Genomic DNA, 27,058 nt, shown 5'->3' with positions numbered 1-27,058 from the left:
AATGAGAACCCAGGTCTAAGTGAGGCATAATCCTGTTATCTGAAATAAGTTCCTCATGGGGAGTGGAGTAACCTGAATGAGCGCTTAACAATACTTACCTCAGCACAAATACCAGCAAATAAGCATGCTTCCAGTAACAGCTGCAATTACAATGGACGTTCTGGCCGCTGTGAGAAGGGGGTTTTTGGAAAATCTGCTGGCCTGCCTTCTGCCCCCATCTATTTGAGACTAGAGCTTGCCAAAGTCAACAATGCCACCCAGGCCTAGCTACTCCTTCCTACGCAAAGATGATAGGCCATTCCTGTCTATTCTGGAATAAGCCATCTTGATTCCCATCCTGCCTCCGTCTGCCTTTAGGGGCTACTACTCTTTACACTTCCTTAGACAACAGGAGTAGGAGGGGGAAAAGGAGAAAATAACTGGAGAGGCACACGACGGAATATAATTATATCCTTCAAAGTTGAGTGGCAATTGATTGAAGGAAGCACAAATGAACAAAAACAAACGATTTATGGGACTTGGTGCAATTGGAAACTTTTAAAGGCACTGAGTTATTTAGTAGGAAACGTCTGCTTCAAAGAAGAGAGATAAGCAAGGGAGCAGTAATGGTCCTTGCTCACATTCCACACAAGCCGCTGTATGAAAAGACAAGCCAAAAAGCTTTTCTACAAAGCCAAAAAGCACTTCTTTGGAGCTATGTATATTACTCTTTAAGTTTCTTCCCTATTCTTAAGCACTTTCCCTCTTACATAAGAAGAGTAGATTATAACAGATCCAAAATGAATGGAGCCCTAACTAACAAGGTTTTATTCGTTCGAAACTGACAGAAATGTTTCTGGGTAAAAGGTTAAGTGACTAACACTAACTAACACGGGATTTGCTAATTGTGATTTCAAGCAGCCCTTGGGAAAGCCACTTAACGTGATAACACTCTTATCTTACAAAAATCAGTTTTTAAGCAGATGTCATGACATCTTAAACAAAGCACACTACATAAGGACTTCCAGGCTCTTACCCCAAGGTGCTGATAAATCCATTCGTAGATCCTTCCGCGTACAGAGAACAAATGTCTCCAATATGTAGGAAACTAGACATTTTGTCAGACATGTCTTTGTTGAAAATCCTAGACAAGGTAAAACATGCAATATTGTTAGCAGAAGAGAAAAAAAAATGTCATTAAGATTTGGCTTAGCTCAATTTCCTCCAGTGTATTACTTAAAATTCCAATTTAAATAGTCATTTGACAGGCAAGCGATTCCACAAAGCAAACGAGGACATATGCAACTACATTCTGCCCTACATATTAAATTTCTAGATATTCCAATCATATTATCATTTGATTCTAACAAAGCCACACCCGAAGTCAAGTTCAATGTTTTGAGGACCCTCAGTAACACTGACTACCCAGACAGCAGGGAACGCAGCCAAGGTCTCTGCTTTGAGTAAGGAGCTGGAAAGTCTGACTTACGACACATTAATATATTCAGAGTGCCTAGGGGCATGGTAAGTCAGAAGGAAACACCTGGTAAAAAACTTAGGTCTGGCAAAGCCAAGGGGCCTGGGTTGAGGAATCAAAGCAACAAAAAACGACATCAATCAAAGGAAACCCGGGGACAAGTGTCACAGTGCCTTCGAGGCCTTTCCAAAGGCCAACAGCAGAATGCAAACGCTGCTGCTGCGCGTCTATCCTTCTTCACCAGGAAACATTCCTGGATGGAGCAAGACTCTTGCCCAGGCCCAGACCCTCCCCAGTGCAGACACTAATTAATAGTAAGATTCTCTGGCTGGGATACATGACTAGTTAGAAGTAGTTAAAAAAAAAATACTTCTCCATTCCAGGAAATCTCTACAAAGCCCAGAAACTATTAAACACACACAAACATCAACAAAAATATCGAAGTGATTCCTAACAGCTTTCACCAGGGCCATGAGCGTGGAGGAAAAGGAGCCAACTGCAAGCCATTAAACTGACATTTAGCAAACAGACTCAGCAATGTGGGAAGCAGCGGGGCTGGTGTGGACTGCACAGTTTCCTAGTGTTTCCTCAGCACCTGGTGTGTAGATGCGTGAAATGTTGGGGTTTTCCTCTGAGCCCAGACTCCTCTAAACACCTTTTCCCCACTACTAACTCAAATAAATCATTTACTCCACAAGACCACGAGAGCTGTAATGATGCAGAGGGGTAAAAAGTCCTCTCTCCCTTTTAACTGTTCTCTGGCTTGCCAGGTTTTCCCCTGCAAACTTCTGGAAGCCTTCCCCTCCCTCAGCAGGAATGCCAGATGGGGCAAGCAAGTTGAGAGAAGCACCTCCCCTGTCTCTGAGAAGCTACAGGGAAAGCTGCCCACTGCTCCAACAGCCCAGACACTTGAAGAGGGGCAAAGAGGAGTCAGCAACCAAAAACATAGCTCTCAGACAAAGCAACTCTCCCCGCCAGATCTGGTGGAAGGACACTGCTCTCTAGAACCCTGTCAGTCACATTGCCTAAGGACGTGCTAGCTAGAGCCAAACCAATGTTTTGAACAGTATGCACAAAAGAGACACCAATTGAATGCCCGCCCCCAAAAGTCACTTTATGACCTTCTATTTAAAAGCTTTATCATAAAGGGCCAGAAAGTTAGTGTATTTCTGGGACTGATATTTTCTTTCTTTAGAAGAAAGAAAGGATTTTGAGATAGCATCATATGTATGATGTAGCCCAGGCTGGCCTTGATCTCAAGAGCCTACTGACTCAGACTCTCTCAGGTGCTGAGGTTAAAGAACGCACACCACACCTGGCTTACTGTATGAATGCTGGGCAAGTGCTTTATCTCTGAGACACACCCTCCACCTAAAACTGTGATGTATTTTAAAGGACAAATTGCTTTGCTTCCTCTACACTAAGGCATCGAAGCCAGGGTTCTGATATGCTTGCGAGTCCTCTGTTAGCAGCTATACCCCATCTGTAGGACTAATTATTAGAAAACAATTTCTGTTTGAATTCTGAGTCAGACAAAATTTGCGCCTTTACATACTGGTCTCCCAAAGGACCAGCGGGGAGCTGCTGGGTGCCAGAGGGCAGGAATACGCTTAGCCAAGAGGACCAGGGCTTAACCAGGCTGAATGAAACTCTCCTCCCAGGCTTGAGACTCCAATGAAGACCGAGCCCCAAAACTGTGATGCTGTTCTTCAAATCTGCATCGCCTTCTGGGTATCTTACTGGCAGCAGAGAATAAAAGCCTGTGTTCTCACATGGCATAACCAGCAAGGCCTGCAACCCGACAGTCACAATAGGTTCCTGGCCTGCACCAGACACTAAGAGTCAACATTAGTCCACATTAGTCCTGTTTGTCCCATCCAGGTTCTAGCCAGACCCCACCCTGCTCAGCTTCTGAGACCACAGGAGATGGGCCACTTTCTGAGTAAGATGGCCTTAGGCTGCTTCAGCCTATCTGTTAAGATAAAGGCTGGCACCTGTTGAAGGCTAGCACACCCACCACTGTGCTGAGAACTTAGCAACTGCTCTTTCAGAATCCTTGAGATATGTGGCAGCACTTGTGACAGGCACCACCGCTGTTGCCCTACTTTGTTGTTGGGAAACCGAAGAACAGAAAGGTTCACAAGTTCGTCATAGTTAATTAACAAAGCAGGAGGCACAGAGTTATATGGGACTACTGAATTCTGAATGGGCCTCTCCATTAACAGTAATCCCATGGCATGGGTGAGATGTTGACTGTTCTTATTCTCTGGGTGACAATGAAGAACTGTTTGCTTGTTTGTAAATTTCTTTTTCTTTTTCTTTTTTTTTTTTAATTCATTCTTATACAGTATATCCCTACCACAGCATCTCTTCCCTCCACATTTTTTCCATTTATGGTCAATTCTAATTCACTTTTGCCCCTACTGCCAAATTCCTCATTTTTCTTACTTAGCAATATAACGCTTTTGTTAAGTCAGAAGAAAGGTTAAGCGTGTTCTTTCTTACCCATATGCTTATTAAGTAGACAAGATAATTGAACAAGTAACCTTTTGCCATGGTTCACATTTCCCCCAAAAAACAGAGGCCAGTCCACCCACCACCGTTAATGATCCTCAACTGGGCAGTGTGCCAAAGGTCTCAATGTAAAAAAAACAACAACAAAAAACCTTAAGGATCCTTGGGGCAGACTCTTCACCAGGGTAATCAGGCAGTGATTCTCTCTGCAGGCAAGATTTGAGCAGGCAACTAGTTTCCAGATCTGGCTGGAAACCTCCTGGTCTCCCCTGGTCTGCCTTTAATGGCACAGGGGTAGTGGAGACCTGGGAGGAGAGACCCTGACACAATGATCAATTGTGTCCTGAAAGGGAAAACCCAGGTCAGCAGAATCAAAATAACAGGCATTTGGGGCTGCAGGGAAGAGGTGGGAAGTGGGCCTGGCAACAGTCTTCAAGAAGACTTCCTGTTGTTTAGAAGCTGGGTGGGAGGCCACTTCTTTATCTGATTGTGGACCATTTGTGCCTGTTAAGCTTTTACTAGGGAGCCTACACTCAGAGCTCCCAGTGACCCAGCCAGTATGAGAAAAACAGAGCAGGTACCAGCCTGCCATGGAACTGTGTCATAACTGTGCAACTTCCAATACTACACGGACACCCAGGGCTCCATGCCTACAGCTCTGCGACAGGCTTAGTAGTCAGCCTAAGACACCATCCCAGCTCTCTACTCGGAAGCTGTTGCTGTAAGCCCACCCAGCTTCTGAGCCTGCGCAGACCTCTGTACGTATATCTGTGCACTGGGGATCCACTTCAGAGACATGTAGTAGGGAAGGGATGAGATCACACACGCAAAGTGACTGAGACAGCAGCTGACACGCTTTCAGTGTTCACTGCTAGCTATTTTTATTATTCTGCAGTTAAGAAATAAAGAATAATTCTGAAAGAATCTAAAGTTTCAACCTCCAAAAAGGAAAAAAAAAAAAACCTGTGTCTAAAAATCCAGCTAGGCATTGCAACAAATGACTCCTATAGAACCCATGATGATGTATTTTACTTTGGGGGATGATAATTCTCTTCCCTAATCCCTCTATTGGGAAAAAGCTGAACAATACAGAGTGACTCTCGGCGCCCTACCACAAAGCCTGCAGGCCTTTCTGAAGACACAGAACTGCAGAATACAATGCCATGAGCTGTTGGCTAAGCATGTCATACCATCTCTTGTTCATTGCTGCAATCCAGCAAAATGCCCCCTCTGGAAGGTCTCAGCTCCTGCTTAGACACACAGCCCGCTGTCCCCACAGGGAGGCAGCCATCTCCTCAAATTTCTCCTTCTTACTTATCCTCCGAAGCTTCAATGGCCTCTAAGTCTGTGACTGCTGCGTAGCTTTTCTCTCACAAACATTTGCTGCTCCCCTGCCACCCTGACACAGTGTGGTCTCAAGAACTCACCTCACTGGAAGAAAGGCGTAAGGCTCCGGGCTCAGAGCACCTGTACTGAACCCAGGTTCTGCCATTTACTCAGGGATTCACAACTTCCCTAAGCCTTGCTGTCCCCAGGTATACATAGGTCATCGTGAGGTTCAGGTACATAACTTTGATAAGCACCAACAAAGCCCCTTGCATAAAGCACTGTTGCCATCTTGATGACCTGCAAAGTGCCACCATCCATCACCCACCCCAAGTGACTGCTGGCCGAGGCACCTGTCAGAACAGCATTCTTCCATAGTAGCTGGGCCAGAGCATGTGGGAGTGCAGGTGGCTGTGCTAAGAGGTGCTTCTGTACACGGGGGCCACAGCAGCCCAATGAAGGAGCAAGAAGTACAAAGGAATAGACACAGAGATCTGCTCTGAGAACAGATGCCAGGGGGAATGGCACTCACTGTCCACATTGTTTTCTGCCTCAGATACTTTCCCTGGGTCTTCTCCTGTGCTCTGGTGGATCCTTTATATAACTGTACTACTGGCAACAGCTTCTAGGGTTCTGCTCCTGGCTGCCCATAGCATCTTCATTAGCTAAACGACATTCACAGTTGCCTGCCTAGCCCACTCCTTCAGCTCTAGTGAAAGCAAGGCTTTCCCATCTCAATTCAATTATTACTCCTACCAGGCCATCATGGGATGAGGGCAAATGCGTCTTTAACTTGTATGAATTCTGCCAGTAAGACTGCTCCTTCTCAGCCTCATCTCTATTACAAGCTCATGTCTATTTGTGTGGTGCTTGTTTGACACCCTTGAGGGATGGGCAGTTCTAGAGATCTGCTTTGTACACAACTGTGTCTCCAACACCACTGCCTTTGCATACGGTAGGTGCTCAGAAAATGTATGTCAAATAAAAGACTGAAGAGGTTGACTTCAACTCCAAGTCTCCAGGATTTTAAACATCAACATCACCGAACCCTTCATTTCTTTTAACCCCATCTAATTTTCACCAGAGTGTCAGCCAGTCTCATTTTTTCCCAATTTGCCTTTGTGTTTACACCTGTGGTGTTTGCAGGTGTGTACATATGTTTGCTTATGTGGAGGCACGTGTAAGGGAGCACATATGCATATGTGTGCCAATCCACAGTGGGGCTGAGGTTCATGTCAGAGATCATCTTCAATGCTAACGTCTTTCATTCTGACTCTGAGTTCCCCAACACATCTAGTTTGACTGGCTGTGCTCGAGGGATCTCCTGTCTCTATCTTCAAGGCTGGCATTACAAGCAGGCAGCCATGTGGTCTCCAGGAATCTGAACTGCAGTGCGGACCTTTGCACAACAAGCACGCTAACCACTGAGCTAGCTCCCTAGTCCTGAATATCCTTTTTTTATTGTTTTATTTATATGTATGCATGTGAGACTGCTAGTCCGTATGTGCACTACATGCACATAGTACCCTCAGAGGCCAGAAAAGGACAATGAATCCTCTAGGCCTAAGTTACTGGAAGTCGTGAGCTGCCATATGGGTGCTGGAACTGAAACTGGGTCCTCTGAAAGAGCAGCAAGTGCTCTAACCACAGAGCCATCCCTCCAGCCCTAAGTTTCATTTCTTAACTAGACTCTTGAAAGGGTCTAGCCTTCTGGCATTTAAATTCATGGTTGGCATCTCTAAAATTCACACTCCAAAACTGTGAAATTGAGTTACACCAAGAACAAAACTGAAAAAAAAGAAGTAGTCCCACATTTTAAGTAAATTTACAATATCATGTTGGGCCAAATTCCTAGCTATCTTGAGGTACATGTTGGGTGTGAAATCAACTCACCTGGAAGTCTACTTTTTTTCTAAAGCCATGTGTTTCCCCTTAATCTATTCTGAACATAGACAGCATAATCTTATAGAGACATCAACCAGCCAGGTACAGTGGCGCACATCTATAATCCCAGCACTTAGGGAGGCAGAGGCAGGCAGATCTCTGTAAGTTCAAGGCCAGCCTGGTCTACAAAGTGAGTCCGGAACAGCCAAGGCTAGACAGAGAAACCCTTCTTAGAAAACCAAAAGAAGAGGAGGAGGAGGAGGAGGAGGAGGAGAAAGAGGAGGAAGCAACCAGATCATTTCTTACAATGTTCCAAAATTAGAGACAGGCGCAGTGCACATACCCATGGTCTCAGCTATTCATGAGGCTGAAAAAGGCGGATAGCTTAGGCACAGGCCTTGGAAGACAGCCTGTATACCAGAGACCCTCCCTTTAAATTTTTTTTTAAAGAATATCCAAGAAACCCTGTCTCAGAAAAAAAGAATATCCCAAATCTACTCCAGCCCAGCCAGCCCTCCCTTCCACCCACCTTCAACATGACAACCACAGTGAACAAATTTCCCAGGCTCCTTTCTCTCCCCCACACTACTTACATGCCTAACTGCCACACCTCTGCTGCCCCACCACCACTACTAAGGATCACCGTCTGATCCCAAACCTGGGTTATAAGCAGCCACACTCCATCGCCCTCCTGACCTCCCATCACTGTCTTCCTTCCACTTGTCTGTGCTCTGACTTGTTTTTTCTGCACTGCAAACTCATGAGGGAAGGACCACTACAGGCCAGCACCTTGGGACATGAGGAACAGCCACACTGGGATTCCATGTCACCATGGTGCCGTCTTACCTGTGGCCAAAGTTACCTCCTGATACTATTTGGGGATGGCTTTTTTTCTAAAGCTAATTAAAGCTAAGTTTATAAACTCTTGGATCAGTGATATATAGAACTTAGACCTAGCGACCCATTTTAGATTTCAATGGGAAATCAAAGAACAGCCTTCTTTGTATTCCGAGACAGCAGCTCTAAGCTCGTCCCTGTTGACCTCCACTACACACGTCAAAATGGCTTCAGAATGCTAACTAGAGAATATGCTTAGAAGCACAGGCTCAAACAACCTATGTGTACACTCTGGCTCTGTGTCCTGAAGCAACACACCTAGCTTCTCTGAACCACAAACCCCATGTGTGTCAAACAGGGTAGAAGGGCGAGGTTAACTCTTTGCAACTTTCAGTAATATTACGGGGCAGAAACCAAACAATCCACAAAGGTGGCTCAAACATAATACCTGGTTGGTTCTATGTGTTCCTTCTTGTATCTCTGAACAAAACAGAAACAGAAACACTGAGTTCAATGTTTTCATTCACCTCTGCCCTTACCTTGTGATTCCTCTACTTGAAATACATTTCCTACTTGGTTAATACTGCTAAGAAAAATGTTGGAAAAAAACACAGGCCCAGAGATATTTAAATCCTCTGCAAGCCCATGGGGCGCCTGTTGTCGGTACAGCATGTCCCAGGTACCCGAATTCACACCACCCAGAGAGCCAACCCACAACTGCACTCCCCCCCCCCCCTTCTTCCCTCATCAAACCAGAGGCCCTGCTGGGAAAGGGGGCATGGCAGAGATTTCTTCAAAGGGCTGATAATTTAATTATTTAAAACCTCTCCTATTTTGCTGTAAAAACAGGCTGAAGCACAGGCTCACTGAAGAAGAACTATGTTCATTTAACTTTAAGCAGCTCCAGATCGGTTTTACATTTCATTTTCTAAAGGCTCTGATTGTGGCAAAAAAAAGAAAAGAAAACAAAACAAAAACTCATTTATTATCACTTTCCCATCAATTATATCTCCTACACACACTTAAATAATAGCACTTATATTCCTTTTCCTTTAAAAAAATTTTTTAACTTTCGCCTACACACACAATGCAGAATTTAAAAGTTAAAAACTCCTCAAACTGAGTCCAAATTAGAACACTTTTCATTAACAGAGAAGTCACCAGAATTCCACAGCTGTCATCTGTCACAGGATCCTTACAATTGGACAAGACGCTCAAGGATGGCAGACGCCAACTTAGCATCAGTCTGTGGTCTTCAAAACCACAGGTTCAAGCCTGGGCTTCAGCGTGAGCCGCCAGGCCAGCCTTAGCTATACAATGTATTCTAAGTCTGTATAGGCTACAGAGGAAGGCCTACTTTCAAAATAAGATAAAAACCACACATTTGCACATTTGTGCCAAGAATAGCAAGCATTTTCTATGCTAAGGTGAAGGCACCTGGCTCTCGGAGCTAAACAGTTGCTTTTCAGTAACTGGGGAGGGCACAAAGTCCACTAACCATCTGACCTTAAATGAGACCTTCAGAAGCCTCTCCTGCATACCATTCATTTCCTGGTGACCAAACCCCTCACTGATGCTTTGATGCCAAATTACCTTCACAGTGACAACCCTGCCTGCTTCAGCTGAGGGACACACAAAATACTCCCCTAGAAGTCTGAACTGTAACTATTTACCTTCTCAAACAGCTCAGCAGGCCGGTGTATTATCAACAGCATCCACTATAATTGCAGCCGAGTCAGACAGCCATAAAACCTCAAGTCAATATACTAGCCACTGGACTCCCTGTCCCCAGTCCTGGGGACAGAACTCTGTGACCTATGCATGTTAGGCAAGCACTTTACCTGTGAGCTACACTTCCAACCAAGAAAATCTAATCTCCACAGTAGAATACTATGTAGCCAAAAGCTGCAAGAAGAGCCCAGCAGAGACTGGGGAGTAGCAGCTCATGAGGTTTTTTTTTTTTTTTTTTCAAGTTGCTATTCTCAGTCCCCAAGTGACCCCTCCCACTGCAGAGCTTCTAGGCTGTTTGCTGTGTTGCTCCCTAGAAACTGAAGGAAGACACAAGCACTACCCTCTTCCAAGTTCTCAGAGCAGTTTTGTTTTGCTAAGACTGCTGAAATGCATGGCCCTGCACTTCTTCCTGAAAAGGAAGAAATGATATGGCTTCCAGCCTTAGGGATGCTGGGTTGCATCCTGCTTTTAAAGCCTTCAGCTCTTCCTTCTTTCAGTAGCTCTGCCTCTTTGTCCAGTTTCTCATGTGTACATTAGAGTTACTCAGAAGCTGCAAGACCTGACATCACAACAGACTGGAGGCCAATGCAGACATGTGCGATGTGAATCTTCCACTCAACTAGACTTTAAAATGATCTACAAAACTACTCCACAGTACCATGCCCTATTTTAAATATATATGTTATATATAGATGTACATGTTTCTATAAAAATATATCATATAAATATATATGTATCTCTTCCTCTAGACAGACAGACAGACAATGGAGAGAGGGAGAGAGAACACCTCAGTACACATACCTAGCTAGACTCAAACACTCTATGTAGACCACACTGGCCTCAAAGTCAACAGAGATCTGCCTTTCTGCTTCTGGGGTGCTCCATCACACCTAGTCATCTTGTTAAATTTTGCTTTGTGTTGTTCTAGAGGGCACTATCATTTTATCATTTGAAAAAAAAATCTTACTATGCTCACATGGAACTTTTAAAAATTTTGTAATGATAGATATAGGCGACTATATTGTATATCAGTGGAAGGGTTTGGAGTTTCTTGACAGTTTTTAAGCATGTAAACAACCCCTGGGATCCAGGCGCAGAGGGCGGGGGAGAATGGGAATGCATGCGCCTGTAATCCCAGCACTCTGTGAGAACCAGGCCAGCCTAGTCTACAACAGGAGACTAGGACAGTCAGGGCTACACAGGGAAACATAGCCTTGAAAAAAACAAAATCAAAAAGAACTCCTGGGACCTACAAATTTGAAAACAAAACTGAGTTGAACTTCTCTTTGATTGGCATTGGCCACACATTGGCTGGGACTCAACCCACAAAGACACAGAAAGATGGTCAAACTTAGAAGGACCCTGTTCTAACATTCAACGAAAGATACTCCCATTCAACACAGTTGGGACCCTGTCCTAACACACACATTCAAGTTCAGACAGACAGTAAACAAACAGAATCAAAACAGGGTGAATCTGGTCACTATAAAAGCACAAGCAGAGTTGGAATGAGCCTAGGGGTGTAGATCAGGGGGAGAGCACCTGCCTGGTATTCACAAGACCCTGGTTACACCCGCAACTGCACCTCCCAAAATAGACTAGGAATTAAAACTGGATGATAGAATTGGGCAGCAGCTTAATTTTGACTAGTCAGAAAAAAAGGGATGAGACACTTAGGCTGAGATCTGAAAGTAAAGACAGAAGCAATCGTAGGGAAAGGGGTGGGAGTGAGGCAGAAATGACCTCTGGAAAGAGAAAGTGCTGACACAAAGGCCCTAAGGCAGGAAAGCAGGCCATAAAGTATGCAGCTATAATGGAGAAAGGCCCTTGGGGGCACAAACCAGAGTAAAACACCTGTCTTCCTTTCTTTGTTGCTGTTTTATGTGCCTGTGCTCTTCCACTGTCCATAGTCCAGCCCTGCTCTTGCCTCTACTTAGTAACCTTGATGGAATTACTTAGTTTTCTGGGCCACAGCATCCTCTTCTGTAAGGTGAGATACTGTATATAAAGGTATGCTGTGGATTAAATGAAAAAGAAAAACAAGAAAAAGAACATAGCATGTGTGCTTAGCACATAGCAAAGAGAACAAGGGAGACACTCCTGGCCTCTCTTGGTTCTGTGCTTTCTAATCTGCTGTTTGCCTACAGGCTTCTTAGAATTTTCTAAGTTGATGAGGATAAGCCCTTCCAATCAACTACAAATGATGAGTTTAGAAAAGGGACACATTTCCAGTTGCACATATAAGATCATAACAGTACCAACTCCAAAAGAACAGTCTCCATGCTGTTCCTAATGAAACCAAAGGTGCCATGTACAGAGGAGGGGGAGAGTGGATAGCTTTTATGCACCACACTCACACTCATGCGTGCATGTGCGCACACATACACAGACACACAGACACACACACAAAACAAACAAGTTCTTGCCAAAGTCCTCTAACGCTGATTTTATATTGCCTCATTTAAAAAATAATAACATCAAATTTGCCTAAAGTTAGGTAGGTAAAGAGAAGCTTCTGCATAAAGAAATTTTTAAAAGCATCTGGAACACAAGCAGGTCTCTCAGAACAGAGGTCCAAAACCCAATACAAAAGGACACCAAGTCAATTTTACCCTCCAGGTTGGAGGGGGATTAATAATGGGCAGTGTCAAGCAAGCCATGAAGTCTTTCAGAGGGAAGAGAAAAGAATGCCCCAAGAATGAAGGATGGCTGGCATGTGATCAATCTCCTGGCCAGAGACCAAGGAAACTCTGTCCAGAGGAGCAGAAGTCTCCTCACCATGTCCTCACCCAGGTACATATATGGTAAGATGGTTATAAACCTGGGGGGAGGTGGGGTAGGGAAAGCCCGACACATTTCTGGTTGACTCTTCCAAGACAGGAAAAGGTTTCTTTACAACAGTCTGTTTCTGTTTCTGGGCTCTCTCGTGGTGAATTTCTGAACTTCCTATGGGCAAAGATGCTGGATGCAATTTGTACTGTGAAAGTAAGATGAGCCTCAGAACAATTGTGAGTTGGACACAACGCCATCCCAGCCTTACCACACACTCACACAGAGGCCACTGCCTTGTCCCCATTAGAAACCATCCTTGGCAATACTACATTCCTGTCACCATGCAATTTATTCTGCTATAAAAACCACTGCCTGGGTCATAGGAAATCAGACTCAAATGCTTTCATTTTCAGCCCGTCCCAAAGGAAGTGGCTGTCTGAGAAGCTCCAAGGCCCTCTGAGACGATCTCAGAAACACTCATTCTGAATCTGAAGCTCAGAGTAACTGTCTAATTTACATGATGCCACTGAGGGCTGGGGCTGCACCTCAGTGGTATAGAGCTTGCTTGGCAGGCACAGCTCCCTGGATTCCAGCCCCAGAGAGCCGTTCCTCAGGTATTGCACACACATCTGTTAAGTAGTCTACCATGGAAACAGGTATACCTTCTACAAAGAGCTATTCATCAAGAAAGACGCAGTGCTGTTATCCATTCTTTTGTCCCCCTCAAGACTGCGGTAAGAGAAAATGCCACAAGCTCAAAATTGGCCAGTTAAAGTGCTGGAGAATTTGTAGGAAAAAGCATCAAGCCAACAAGCCTTATTTTATATGGTAAAAAACCCAACCAGTCAACTCAACTGTCTAGTGATTTCATGGAGGTCATACAGCCAATGAAAAGCCAATGCCAGACCACAGGGCTTCAAATACCAGCCCCAGCACTTGTGAGAGGAGAGAAAGAGTGTTTATTTTGGTAAGAAGTTCAATTGAGCCAGCAAGATGGTTTAGCAAGTAAAGGTGCTTTCTGCCTCTGCCACAGATGACAGTTTAAGTTAGATCCCCAGAGAAAGAGAACTGATTCCTCCACAGTGTCCTCTGACCTCCACACATGTGCCATGGCATGTACGCACACATACAGACATGAAGTAAATAAACAAATGTGGTGTAAACAATTTTAAATTTAAAGTTGGCCCCAGCCTCAAAAGAAAGTCTTTTGCCTGCCTATCCTCAACCAGCAAATCAGGTTAAGTCAGTCTCCTCGAAGAGATGAGTTTCCTGGATCTGGAAACCTCAGCCCACAGGGTTCCTTGGTCCTGGCATGACTGACATTTGGAGAAGTTTCACCTGACAGAGACAATTCCTCAGCACCACAGCACAATAAAACAAGTGTATAGTTCAGCAGCACCCTACCTTGATACCCACAGGTGTGATAAGCAAAAAATGTCTCCTGACATCAGAGGCCAAACAACCCCTCTGGCTGAGACCTATCCTAGCCCAAGGGCTAGGTTTTTATTTTTGTATTTTTTAAGTCTCATCTTCTTTTTCAGTCTGCTTATACAACTTGGTGGCAATGATCCAAAGCAGGTGTTTTACATGGGGAAGAAGGATGGGTGTGTGCATATGTGTGCAGAGGCCTTAGGTGTTAACCTTAAGTGTTGCTCCTCAGGAGCCTCCATTTTGTTGGGTTTCAGTTTGTTTGTTTTGTTTTGTTTTGTTTTTTTAGAATATGACTTTTTATTTATTTATTATAATGTATACAGTGCTCTGCCTGTATGTGTACCTGCATACCAGCAGAGAACATCAGATCACATTATAGATGGTTGTGAGCCACCATGTGGTTGCTGGGAATTGAACTCAGGACAGAGCAGTCAGTGCTCTTAACCTCTAAGCCATCTTTCCAGCCCTTGTTTTTTGTTTTTGAGAAAAACATCTCACTTTGCTCTGGGGTTCCCGGGCTAAGTCAAGCTGACTGGCCAGTGAGTTCCAGGGGTCTGTTGCCCACTCCCAGCACTGGGATCACAAGCACACACCACCACACCTGGCTTTTTATGTGGCTCTGGAGACTGAATTCAGGTCTTCCTGATTTACTGCCGCCTGAGATACCTCCCAGCCCCACCCCACGCACAGCAGGTATTTTTATATCTAGTACACCTAAGAGGAAACACACACACAGATGTTCCATATTTTGTTGATATCTGAGAAGCAGTAAGCAGGAGTGTAGCTCAGGAGCCTCCATCCTGAGGTACAGCAGGGTGCAGCCAGTGTGACACAACTTTGTTTCACTACTCTGTCTCACTTCCACTCTCGTAGTAGCATTAGGAATTCCCCAAGCTGGGTGTCCTCTAGAGAGCAGTGTGACAACAGCCCCAAGTCCTGCCAAGAGCGGCTTAATACAATTCTATATGTTCTACACATTTCTCTGCACACCAAAAGGGTTTTGCAAAGCAATAGGACAATTCAGAAAAAGATTTAATGGACAGAGAGGTACCAAACATGAGTTTCTTCTGAGAAATAACCTGCAACCATCAAAGACAAAATGTGTTTGGATTGTTTCATTCAACAAATATGCTGTGAGCTCTTCCTATGTGCTAGGTACTCTTGAGGGTTAAGCAACCAAAAAACCCAGGAAGAAAATAGAGATCAAGAGGCAGAGAGTTTCAAATGACGGAGGTCTCAATGAAAAGAAAAAGCTGCTCAGAAGGGGAAGAATTTGGGCAAGATTCTACTAGGACTTAAGGATATGGAGTGGGTGGTAAAGTACACAGTGGGCAGACATCACACACACACACACACACACACACACACAGACAAATAAATGAACGTCACTAAGTCTTTTTCTATTCAGAAATAGATGTGGAATGCTTTTAAGCTGCCTTTACAAAACATAAATTACTCCCCAGACAAAATGCCTCCCCAGTGCAAATGAACCAGGACACTTGGAGGATGGGGCTATTTCCTTTACTCAGGTTTTTCGGAAGAACCCAGCAGTGCAGAAGTTCTACAACAAAAGAAGTCCTCAGACTTCCTAAAATGCCAATTCTTCCAAGTATCTAAGGACGACAGGTTTAATACATGGCTGCACTTGTTCCTCTATGTGACTACATGAGCCCTGTGCTCACAGGTAACTTGTCTCTTTCCACCTCTAGGTCCACAGCCATAAAAGCATCTTCGACTGTAAACACAGAGCTCTCAGTTTTTGTCAGAATTCTGCCTGGTGAGTTAGCCTGTCTTTCAATTTAGCTGAAAGAGAGAAAGCTGCCAGGGGCGTGTACAAAGGAAAGCTTCAACAGGTGAGAAATAGCCACGCGATCACAGGAACCCTGAAAGGGCCACTGCTAACAGGGCTAGGCAAGCATCCTCTAGGACACGTTTTCTCCACCATCTGTGGGTTCACGTCACCTGAGGGCCTTACTAAATGCCAGCAGGTTTCATAGGTCTAGGTAGGACCTGGGAGTACAATTACTAACAAGTCCCCAGGTGACGCCAAATGCTGAGTTCTGACTGAACGCAAAAGCAAGAAAAATACTAAACTTAACAACACATGTGTTCTCGTGTGTGTTCTGTCTGTGGAGGGAGGAGTAACTGTTGCAGTCAGCACATGGGTTATTTCTGTCGATGCTGCTTTGGTGCTGGGGTGCTTCACACACAATGAGCACAGACATACTTTACCTCTAAGCTACTTGCACAGCCCAGTTTCAGTACAGGTTCAGCCAGGATAACCCAACATTCAAAATGCTCAAATGTCCATAACTTCTTGAATACTAATATGAACCCAGAAAGAAAGACACGTACTCTGGTGCCTCATATTTGACCACGATCCCTGGATGGGGAGACCTGGTGGCACTCAGAGGAAGGATAGCAGGCTACCAAGAAGAGACTTGATACCCTATGAGCATATATAGGGGGAGGAAGTCCCCCTCAGTCACAGTCACAGAGGAGGGGAGTAAGGGGGAAATGGGAGGGAGGGAGGGATGGGAGGATACAAGGGATGGGATAACCATTGAGATGTAATATGAGTAAATTAATTTTTTAAAAGTCCACACCATATAACTATTTCCATGCACAAAACCACTGAAGTACTGTCTATGATTATCTTCAGGCTATGCGTATATGGTGCATATAATTCAAATGAGCTTAAGTGTTTAAACTTAGAACCTACAGTACCTCCATCTGCATCACTGTTCTTCATTGTATGTGTCCTACTTCATTGTAAAAGTTGAGCAAGGTCCACAAATTTGACTTCTGCACCTCCAAGGAAGGTGCTACTAAGGGGTATGAATAGCATTTTTGTTTATCCAGGAATACAGTAAAAGACAGATTTTTTTTTTTTTTTTAGGTTCAGATTATTTTCTAAATCCTTTGAGATAAACAAAGACATATCAAATAGATTGTGGAGATGTTGTTATTAAGAAACATTTAGGTAAGCCAGGTGTAGTGGTGCATGCCTTTAATCCCAGTACTTGGGAGGCAGAGGTAAGAGGATATCTTTGAGTTAAAGGCCAGTCTGGTCTATACAGTGAGTTCCAGGACAGCCAGAGCTACATAGTGCAACCCTGCCTTTAAAAAAAAAAAGAAGAAGGAAGGAAGGAAGGTAGGAAGGTAGATTGGCTCAGGTGTAGGTATTACACTCTCATCATTTTTATTTCTGTTTTATCACCTACAAGATGAGGGCAAGAATACTCAGATGGTCCTAAGCAAAGATCTCTCAATGTCATTTCCTTCTCAAAAGAACAAGGTTCCCTGATGAAAAGAGTCAGTCCTGGTCTGGGGTGAGAAACACAAAAGATAAACCTGGAACAAACATTTGGTCACACAGAAAAGAAGAAAACTATGGGAACTTTCAAGGTTTTGTCAAAAGTTTCTGGAACCAACATGAACTCTCTCACTGACATCGAGAACTACAAGGCTGGGGACAGTGGCACACAACTATAATCCCAGCACTCAAGGGGCTGAGGTAGGAGGATCACCAAATTGAGGCCCACCATGTGGGCTATGCATTAAAACTCTGTCTCAAAACAAGAACAATGGGAGGGGGAAAAGTAAATACATGAAGAAAAGCATACAAAGTTTGCTTAAATGTGTGAGCTTACAATGGCACATTTAAAGAATAGCATATGCAAACACAGGCATGGTGGTGCATGCCTTTAATCCCAGCATTCGGGAGGCAGAAGCAGGAGGATCCATGGTGAGTTCAAGGCCAGCCTGGTCTACACAGTAAGTCTAGGACAGCCAAGGCTACACAGAGAAACCCTGTCTTGAAAAACAAAAAACAAACAAGAAAAAAAGAAGAGCAAACGCAGGGATGCCAGGGAAATGGATAGTGCCATGGCCCTGCAGAGAATGAAAGACTTGGCCAAAAGAGAAGAAGAAAAAAAAAAAAAAGAATCTTGACTTGGAATGAGCCTCTGTATCTAACTGACAAAACATGGTATGCTGTAGGTTGCTGTGTTAACTGTCACCTCTTCAGTGCACTGAAGGCATCCCCTCCCCAGCACCTGCAGAGAGAGCACCCAGTGCTGCAGACTGCACCTTTTCCAGGGGGCTGGAGTTTTGTTGCCACCATTTATATGGTGGCAGACAACCATCTGGAACTCCAGTTCCAGGTAACCAGAGCCTGCTCTGGGATCTGAGGGCACCAGGCATACGTGCAGTACACTTAAAGAAGTGTAGGCAAAACACTCACACACATATAATTAGAACAAATATTTTTTAATTAAATAAAATCCCACCAGAGGGACAGACCTTTGAAAAAAGAAAAGCAAAGGTTTCTTCTTACTAGCAAGGAGAGAGACTCAACTGTGCACAAAAGAAAACATGGCAAGAGGAAGGGCTTGATGATGAGACTTTAATACACATCTAATTTCTACACATGGTGAAAAGCCTGGGATCTGAGTCTGGAATGGCGGAGACAGATTTATTGCTTTGCTGTGTGGCATGACCATTGCTTCCTAGCATTTGTCAATGAACATGCCATCTTTGTAATGATACAGCTAGGGATTTTAGATCTGCCTCTGTGAAGGTGTCTCTTGCCAATTTTCAAGGAGATTCACTAATGTGGAGCTTCTCATACACAACGATGATGAAAACACCGCGCTCATCACCAGGCCATCCCCCTGCATGACATCTGATGGGCAGCAGGGTGGTGACAGGGCAGAAGAATGGAGGAACCTCAGGACCACCAGATGGTTCTTAGGCTTTGTTGAGGAAAGCAAAGGCAGGTTCAACTCTTCAGCAAAAGAGACTCCTTCCCTACTTAAGTGAACTTCAATGCCAGGAAGTGTCACATGGCAAACCAGTCTGGGAATCTAGGTCTCCCTCATGCCCTGTGTATCAAGTTTCCATCTGGTATGTGGTCTTGCCAGCCCGGCCGGTCTCTTTAGAAAGCACAGTGGATTCAGCAATGCTGAAAAAACCACACTGAGGACCCTGTCAGGGTTCAGAAATCCTCAGAACTGCTGATCTGCAAAATCTGGCCTTAGCCACTGGACCTTGACTACCCTCCCACCTCAAGCTTTACCCTTGCTCCCAACTGCACCCAATCCAGCCTCCTAGCCCTGCCGTCAACACACCCCATCTGCTTCCACCACAGGACCTTTGCAGTCTCCATTCTACTCTGGATCCCTGGAACATCAACATGGCTATCTGGCTCACTTTCTTCAGAGCTCTGTTCAAATGTTACAATTGTAAAGGACCCTGCCTTAACTCCACTCCCAATACACCCTTAACACCCCCTCAAGCTTTTTTATTTTTTTATTTGGATGATACATGCATAAAATTTACCAGCATTATCAATCTCCAGAACAGTTTAGTTTTTACAAACAGAAAGTGGGTGTCCATTAATCCAGCCTCCTCTTCCTTTAGCCCCCGAGACGCCACCTGTCTAACATTCTGGCCCTATAAGCCTGACTACTCATACGGGACTTCATCCTGTGAAAATCATACAGTATGTGTCTGCTGATGGCTGGCTTCTTTCAGCTAGCATAATGTTGTCATGGTTTTAATAATTTGAAAACAGTTTCTTCCTTTTCTGGGCTGAATAATAGTTCACTGAGCACATAAAGAGCCCTTTGGTTTTCGTTCATATATTAATTGATACTTTGGAGTTTCGTTTTGACTTTTTGGCTAATGTTAATAAGGCATTGTCAACATAAAACAACTGCTTACATTCTTGCTCTAAATTCTTTATATACCTACAGATGGAAATGTCAAATCATATAATAATTCTGTTTCATATTTGCAGGAGCTACCATACTGTTCTATCTAAGAGCTACCGATTGCATTCCCACCGACACACTGGGCTTCAAGCTTTCCACATCTTGCCCACACTTCTTGTTCTCTGTTCATCTTCTCCTTGCTTGCTTTTTCTCCACAACACTTAGCACCTGCCATTCTATAATACTTGTTTGTTTACATTGATTGCCCTGCGGAAGCAACCTGATTGCTCATTTTTTTACCACAAGCACCGAGAACACAGTTGGCACACAGCAGATACTCAAGAAAACTGCTGAATAAGCAACACAAAATAATGAAATAATAACAACTTTAATAGGGGTGAAAGTCTGTTAGGTACATGTGTCACACCAACTGCCTTCAGCTATGACCAGCCTAGGGATTCTGATGACTTAATAGGTGATGGCTTCAGGAGTTTGCTCAGCTCACTCCTCATTAGCAAATGTCTCAGAATATGACAAGCAGGAGGAATCATAAAAGTAATGTCACTCATACCTTTGACCTTAAGTCTAATCGCATTGATCAAACTTGAGTAGAAAAAAAAAAAAGGTAACACAACTGCATGCAGTTCTAGTTATCAGAGATCTGCAAGTGCGATGCATTTTGTTTTAAAACATCAAACTAATAGCAGACAAGACAGGGCACTGTCCTTGTGTAGATTCCTTAATTAGAAGTAGCCAAGGACAGTTTGACCTAGAAACCTAACTTTAAAAGGCCTGCTTTTATTTTGGTGGATTTTTTTTTTCTGTTGTTCATATTTGGTAACTGTTGTTTCATTTGGTTTGTTTTTTAAAGAGCTGTCTGTATTTAAAAAAAAAAAAAAAAAAAACAGTCAGACAGAAATTCCGTGAGATCATTATTAGCTAAAAAGCCATGTGATTTTTTTTTCTCAAGTCACTATTGTACACCATTGAGTTAGTTCCAGAGTGTCCCACCCCCACCCCCACCTTCATACTCTACTGGTTTGCAGCTGAAAACACTTTGAGGGCAAAGTCAACAGATCTTTCTTATGGCATTAACCCATTTCTCTTTAAGCAACCACTGAACCTCACGTTCTTCAAGGAGCCACCTTGTTTGAATGGGTGATAGTGGCCCAGTAACTTTCATGGGCCTCCATCAAGAGGCCAGACTTATTCGCTTGGATCATAAAGAGCTTTCCCTGCTTGGTTGGAAGGAAATCTTGATAATTTTCTCTTCCGATTTGATTTAGTCAAAGAACAGATTGTACTTTCGACGCACACACGCAGAACAAGTACACATCCACACAACCAGTAGAAATGAAGAAAAAAGAATTTTTTTTTTTAAGGGAAAGAAATGAAGAAGAAAAACACTGCGTACAACTACTACCAGGCAAATCAGAGGCCACAGGACAAGCTGCCAGCATTCCACCAGGTTGTGCTGACGCAGTTTAAGCTCTCCAAATCTCCAGGTAGAGGCCCACCTGGCTCTTTCAACCTGCTCAGGTGCCTGGATGTGAATGATCCCGATCTACTTCAATGATGAGAAAGGCCTAGTGCTGCACAGAGCCACTGGGTTTCCTTCAGTTTTCCTTAACTGTCCTGACTCAAGCTTTCAACATAAAGCGTTCCAAAATGAATCCAGCCCAACAGTAAATCCTCCTGCAAATATCTACATCCTTTTTATCCCTACCGGTGGCTACATCATTCCCTTCGCATATCAAAGTAAGTATAGCTTGTGCATCATGGGCGGGACACAAAGAAGAGTTAACGCAGTAAGAGTAGTGGGTTTACTATTTTACTAGTATCTCTCTCCCCAGCACCCCACAGACTTAAACACAAGTGGTACGCATTGCTGCCTGGGCTGCCAAGTTTCTCTTCCCATAGCGAAGGTCTTTTGTGATAGACAGCTCGGCACCTGGCTTACTTCAACCTAACGGAACAGTCTCATTCGTTTTAGGCAAAGGATAGAGAAGAGTCCGCGGACCAGTTAACCTTGTCTGTAAATAACTGCAAAGAGAACTGGCCTCAATCTTTCATCAACACAGACATTAGTCCACACAAGAACTAGCCTTACCATCCGAACGCTTCCCGCTCCACCAGTACTCCTGAGGATCTTATCAACAGGAAGCAAAAGCATTGTACTACCATAGCGAAGTATCTGGCTTTTATTCCCTAAGTAGAGAAGCCCAAAGATTGTAGCCCAGGGAACAGCTAAATATTTGGGACATTAAAGAAGTTACCAAGAACCAGCTGCCCACAGCTCCCCCACCCCTATTAACCTGTTCTTTACTCAATTCCCAAACATTTCAGGAAAAAAAAAAAAGAAGACTTAATGGACGAAGCTGCAACTATAGGGGTGTCTGTGCACCTATACAGGCTTTATTTCCTAGAAATGGGGTGTGACAATTTTAGGGGATATAAAATATAGGAGCCACTATATTGACATAGAGGCGCTGCCCTCAGCTCCTCATCCAAGAACAGGTACCAAAACAAAAGAAGCACTTTGGCTTCCTTAACATTCGGGTGGCTCCAGCCAAATCCTGGCAGCTACCATGGTATTCGGTAAGCTCTCACTTCCCTTTGTGAAGCTCTCATTCTTTCAATTTGTCACTTTCATTTCTTGCCATCCAGCCCACTCTGATTGCGTGTGTGTCCACATCAGAAAAGAACAAAGTGACAGTTTGTGAAAGGGAAGGGTATTTCACTTTTGGTTAAGGATCTTGACGGATGAAAAGTTCTACGTCCTTTAGAATTTAAATAATGAGTGTGGGACCACCCACTTTATAGAGTCCGTTTTCCTGCGTTTTGTTGTTGTTTGCCACCCCCAGTCCCCATTAAACATCCAGGTTGCTTCAATTCTGGGCTGTCACTGCATCTTTACTCACCAATGACCATGACCAAATTCAACCACAATTTCTCTGCTCTGCTCTACCTCTATGGCTGCTACAAGAGGGATTACAAAATGCTCAGGACAAAAACTTCACTCTTGACTACAGACAGCCCGTGGCTTCCACACTCACCTGACCCAGGTCAGGCACTCTGTAGCCAAAGCACGCCCAGCCAAGGATGCGAATCCTGCTCCCTTGTAGTCAGCTCCTAAATATTTACAAAGAAAAGAAGACTAAGGAGGGGACCTCGCGAAGGTCTATCAGAAATGTTCCCGAATTCAAGTTTCGACTATTTAAGCCTCCACTTCCTGCAGATCCCACTCCCTCACCTCCAAATTTAGCAGCCAAGTCGAAGGGAATCACTTACACCCCCCCCCCCCGCCCCCCCAGATAACAGCAAACCCAGCATGCTTATTTCCCGTCCCTGGCTGACCAGAAAGATCAGGCACACAAAAACTTCTAACATGCCGGAGGTGGAACTAAGGGAAGTGTTGCGATCCCAAAGCACTTGTTTCCCTCGCGTGGACGCCAAGTGTGTGAAACTCGCGTCTTCTTTGGGCACGAGCTCGGTCCACACTTCTTCCCTCACCGCTCCCCTCTTCCCCCAGTTTTCTTCCTTTTTTTTTTTTTTAAAAAAAAAAAACCTCCCCACGGGGGCCCCCACGCATGCACTATTCTACCAGCCGTGCAGCACAACAGGACTAGCTACATTTTTAGAAAGATTATTTCCTTGAGCAAATTCGTATGACACCCCCTCAACTAACCCCCCCCCGGGGGGGGGGACTATTTCCTGCAGCCACTCCAACCGTTTCCAACTTAGGGAAATGCCATTTCAGTGCGGGGAATGGGGTTTGAAGCAGGTTACCAGAGTCGAGAACATTTGGGGTTGCTTAAACCTGAAAAAAATCAGACCTCCTCCCAAACTGCCCCAAAATACAAGACAAGTGCATGCAAAGCCACCAAGAACTCCCAGAGATCAGGGCAAAAACTTCTGCGCACAGGAGCCAGTGCCAACTCCCCGAGCCCTCTGCCCGGCCCCAGCAAGCTACCTTGGTGAGCGGGGAGCCACGCCGGTTTGAGGGATCAGGACCAGGAGAGGGGTTAGCAGCCGCTGGGCAATCCCATGTCCGCGAAGAGGGAGCTCGTTCCGTTAGGATGGGAGCGGAACACCCACACCTCCTCTCGGCGTGCGCTTTCTCTTTCTCCACCCCCTGCCTCCTCCTCCACCACCACCACCACCTCCTCCTCTCCTCCCACCCCGGCAGGCTTGAGGAAAAGCTTCAGCAGAACATCCACATGGTTACTGCACTTCGAAGCGGCGCCCAGCCGCTTATATAGGCCGGGAAGCTCCCTGGGCAATGTAGTCCGAGTCCCGAGTCCTGCCGGCGCCTGGGGCTGCAGAGAGGGACTACAAGTCCCAGAATCCCCTGGGCTCCAGGACTGGATTCTAATTAGTCGCGCGCGCGGAGACGGGGGAGGGGTGCCCAGCGGGATGTTTCTGAACACCCGGCTGCCCAGGTTTGGAAACTGCGACCCACAGGACATCTCCTACTCCTGTGAATCTTTCTCTTTTTACTGTTGTATCTTTCCTTCCCTAAAATCCAGGTGTCACTAGGGGCCAGAGAGAGGGGAAGAGCTCGGATTATTGCTTTGGGAAGTTTTTACAAGCTGTTTACCCACCCCTGTGCGCCCTGTGTCCTGGAGCCAAGAATTTCAGAAATCCGAGGCACAAAAACGCTAGTGTTTGCGGTCAAGGATTAAAGAAGCGAGTTTGTCTTTATTAAATCTGTTCTAGTTCTTTATTAAATCATGCTAGTGTCTGCATGAAAAAACTAAGTCTGGAAATGGGGCGCGGGGGGGGGGGGTGGTCCCTGCTGTTGGGTACGCGGCTAATCCTGGGAGAGCCCTTTTCTTATTCCGAACTGCGTCTGTCTTTCGTCGCATGGTGGGAGGTAAAAGAAACGTAACCCTCTACAGTGAACAAATAAAGGAACCGTGTTGTGGCTTGCTGATGTTGCGATCCCAAAGCAGGAAAGAAATAAAAACCGCGACCTCGGTCCTGACCCCGCTTCTAGCAGCCCCTTTTCTCCTGGAATCTGTAAACGCTTAAGTAAATAAACCTCAAACCAGAAAAATGAGGGCTTCGGAGAGCTGCTCACGCCAAGATACATGCGTCCAGGCGAGGCGTGCTCCCAGACTTCAACCCCAGCATATGCGATGAAGTGGGTTTCAACCCACCACCAAGTAGTGTCTGTTCCAGGCTGCAAAGTGCTTGGGGTTTTGGAAGAAGAACTTGATTCTCAGGCAAAGTCATCCTACTCTCTTCATCCCCACCCCACCCCCCAAAACCAGATTACACATATTCATTCCACAGAGGCTCCCCGAGTGTCATCTGGGTGCCAAGCCAGGCACTGTGCCAGGATGCCAGAGCACGCCAAAATATAACAATCTAAGCAGGGTCTGTCTGCTACCACTAAAGACCTGGTACTAACAATAATCCTTTTAATAATAATAAATGATTCTACACAGCTCAGCCAGTACACTCTTTCTGCACATCATGCTATTGAGTTTTTCCAGCTCTGGGTTTGTTATGTTTACCTGGCAGGTGCACAGCCAAGGACCAGGAGAAACCAGTCTCCTTCAGTCTCCATTGCAACTCCAGTCTGTACCTGTACTAAGCACTTGCTTTTCGGGACCTCCATGACCACTTCCTTGAAGGACCCCTTACCCCATTTTAAGAGCAGCCTCTGAACCCTTAGGCAAATCACTCTCTTCCTCTCTTTACTCCAGTTTTGCCACCTAGAAAGGGATACATGTTAGCATTTGCCTTTTCTTCTCTCTCTCTCTCTCTCTCTCTCTCTCTCTCTCTCTCTCTCTCTCTCTAATTACTTGATTCAAAGGTCTTGCTTGAAGCCTTGTGAAACTTTAAGAACAAAAGAGAGCAAACTAGCTTATAACTATTGGCATATTTAGTGCTCAAATTAACAATTATGACCATCTCATGGGTGTGGGTTGTATCCCAGGCATTGTTTCTAAGCTCTCTAAGTGTATCATGTCAACAATAGCCCATGGGAAGCTAAAGGCTCGCAGATTAGGGTTACTCCCAAAAGACACACAGTTGGCTGACCTTGGAAGTCTAGTGTCTGATGCTTCAAGCTGCCCTTCTTTTTCCACAGGAAAACCCCCAACTTGCCACAACAGAAGAGTCCACACCGTGCATATCAGTTGTTTCTCCTTTTCAGATTAAAAAAAAAGAAAGAAAGAAAAAGGAAAAAGGGGGGAAAAAAACTTGTTCCACTTTCCAAGGACCTTTGACTTTTAACATTCAAGCAATTGCAACAAATTAGTCCATGATAATATAACTAACTGTTGAGCCGGGGGAGGGTATTTCATGACCTTCTAACTGGGAAACAATGGAGTTGTAATGTAGGTTTCCAAAGGAATATTTGGCCATAGCTGAGAGGTACTGGTGCCTGGTGTTCATCCTCACCACACAATATACACAAGCCCCCAGTTTAGCCATGTTCTTCCCTCCTCCTGAGTTTCAGTACGCCTTTCTTATGTTTGTATGCTCTAGTTCTCTTGACTCAAAGGACTCAAAAACGTCTGCACATTTTCATAGATCTGGAAAAGAAGTTTCCTACAACCTTTTAATGGAAGGTGTGTTGAGCATATGGAAGGCAATATAAGCATATTTTCTGAGCATTCAAACCTTTTAGCTGCTCGGATCAGTTTTCTTTGTCAGTGTGTGCACATAGTACTGTTCAACATTTGGCAAGTTCTGGAAGCTGCCAGATCACAGAAAAGTACTTTTGTTAATTCTACTATGACCTAAAGAGGATTTTTATGATGTATAATCAATGTGTGGCAGTGTTAACCATCATGAATGCTAGAATGAGTGACTTTTTTTTTCCTTTATGAGCCAGGGTAGGGGAGTGGGGTGAGCTGCTTCTTCTCTGTTAATTTTTTTTTCCCCCTTGGGAAGAATTCTTCTAGACCTGCATTTCCAATCCAGTAGCTGCCAGCCGTTTAGGTACCTAAGATGGAACTCATGCTAGAGAAAATGTGAAGTAGTTATAAAATGCACAGTGAGTTTCAAATACTTAGTTTAAAAAGAAAGCAAAATAAATCTCAATAATTCGTATTGAGGGCATGCTGGAATGGCAAGGACTTCAGATATGCTGGACCACACAATGGAAATTACTTCTCCTGGTTATTTTTTTAATTGACTAGAAATCCAATCTGCAGCTCACACTGTATTCCATTGGATGGTGCTAGTCCTGAAGACTGAAAGTCAGATTTCTAAAATAACAAGTCCATGCGATGTGGACCGTGACTAGGGCGATAGCTCAGTAGCTAAAACCCTTACTACAAGAGCATGAAGATCAGAGTTCTGATCCCTAAAACCCGCATATAAGCGTGGCAGGTGTGGTGACCTGTAAATCCAGCCCCCCAGGGGCAGAGAG

General features: G+C 44.6%; 1 protein-coding gene across 1 annotated transcript in view; it reads right to left on the bottom strand.

Moving 5' to 3' along the window:
* The window catches only part of Itpr1 (inositol 1,4,5-trisphosphate receptor type 1), a 333,498-nt gene extending 309,676 nt beyond the window's left edge, over nt 1–23,822 (bottom strand). Inside the window, exons 1-3 of the mRNA XM_051155019.1 lie at nt 23,642–23,822; nt 22,725–22,800; nt 1,016–1,123 (exon numbers count right to left, since the gene is read on the bottom strand). Of these exons, the coding sequence (XP_051010976.1) occupies nt 1,016–1,107 (92 nt within the window). The 5' untranslated portion in view covers nt 1,108–1,123; nt 22,725–22,800; nt 23,642–23,822. The remainder of the gene's footprint in view (nt 1–1,015; nt 1,124–22,724; nt 22,801–23,641) is intronic.
* Nucleotides 23,823–27,058: the final 3,236 nt, after the last annotated feature.

Source organism: Acomys russatus, chromosome 13 (genome assembly GCF_903995435.1).
Source record: "Acomys russatus chromosome 13, mAcoRus1.1, whole genome shotgun sequence".
Lineage (NCBI taxonomy): Eukaryota > Metazoa > Chordata > Mammalia > Rodentia > Muridae > Acomys > Acomys russatus.
The sequence above is the reverse complement of the archived record's forward strand: the minus strand, read 5'-3'. Positions and strand labels throughout refer to the sequence as shown.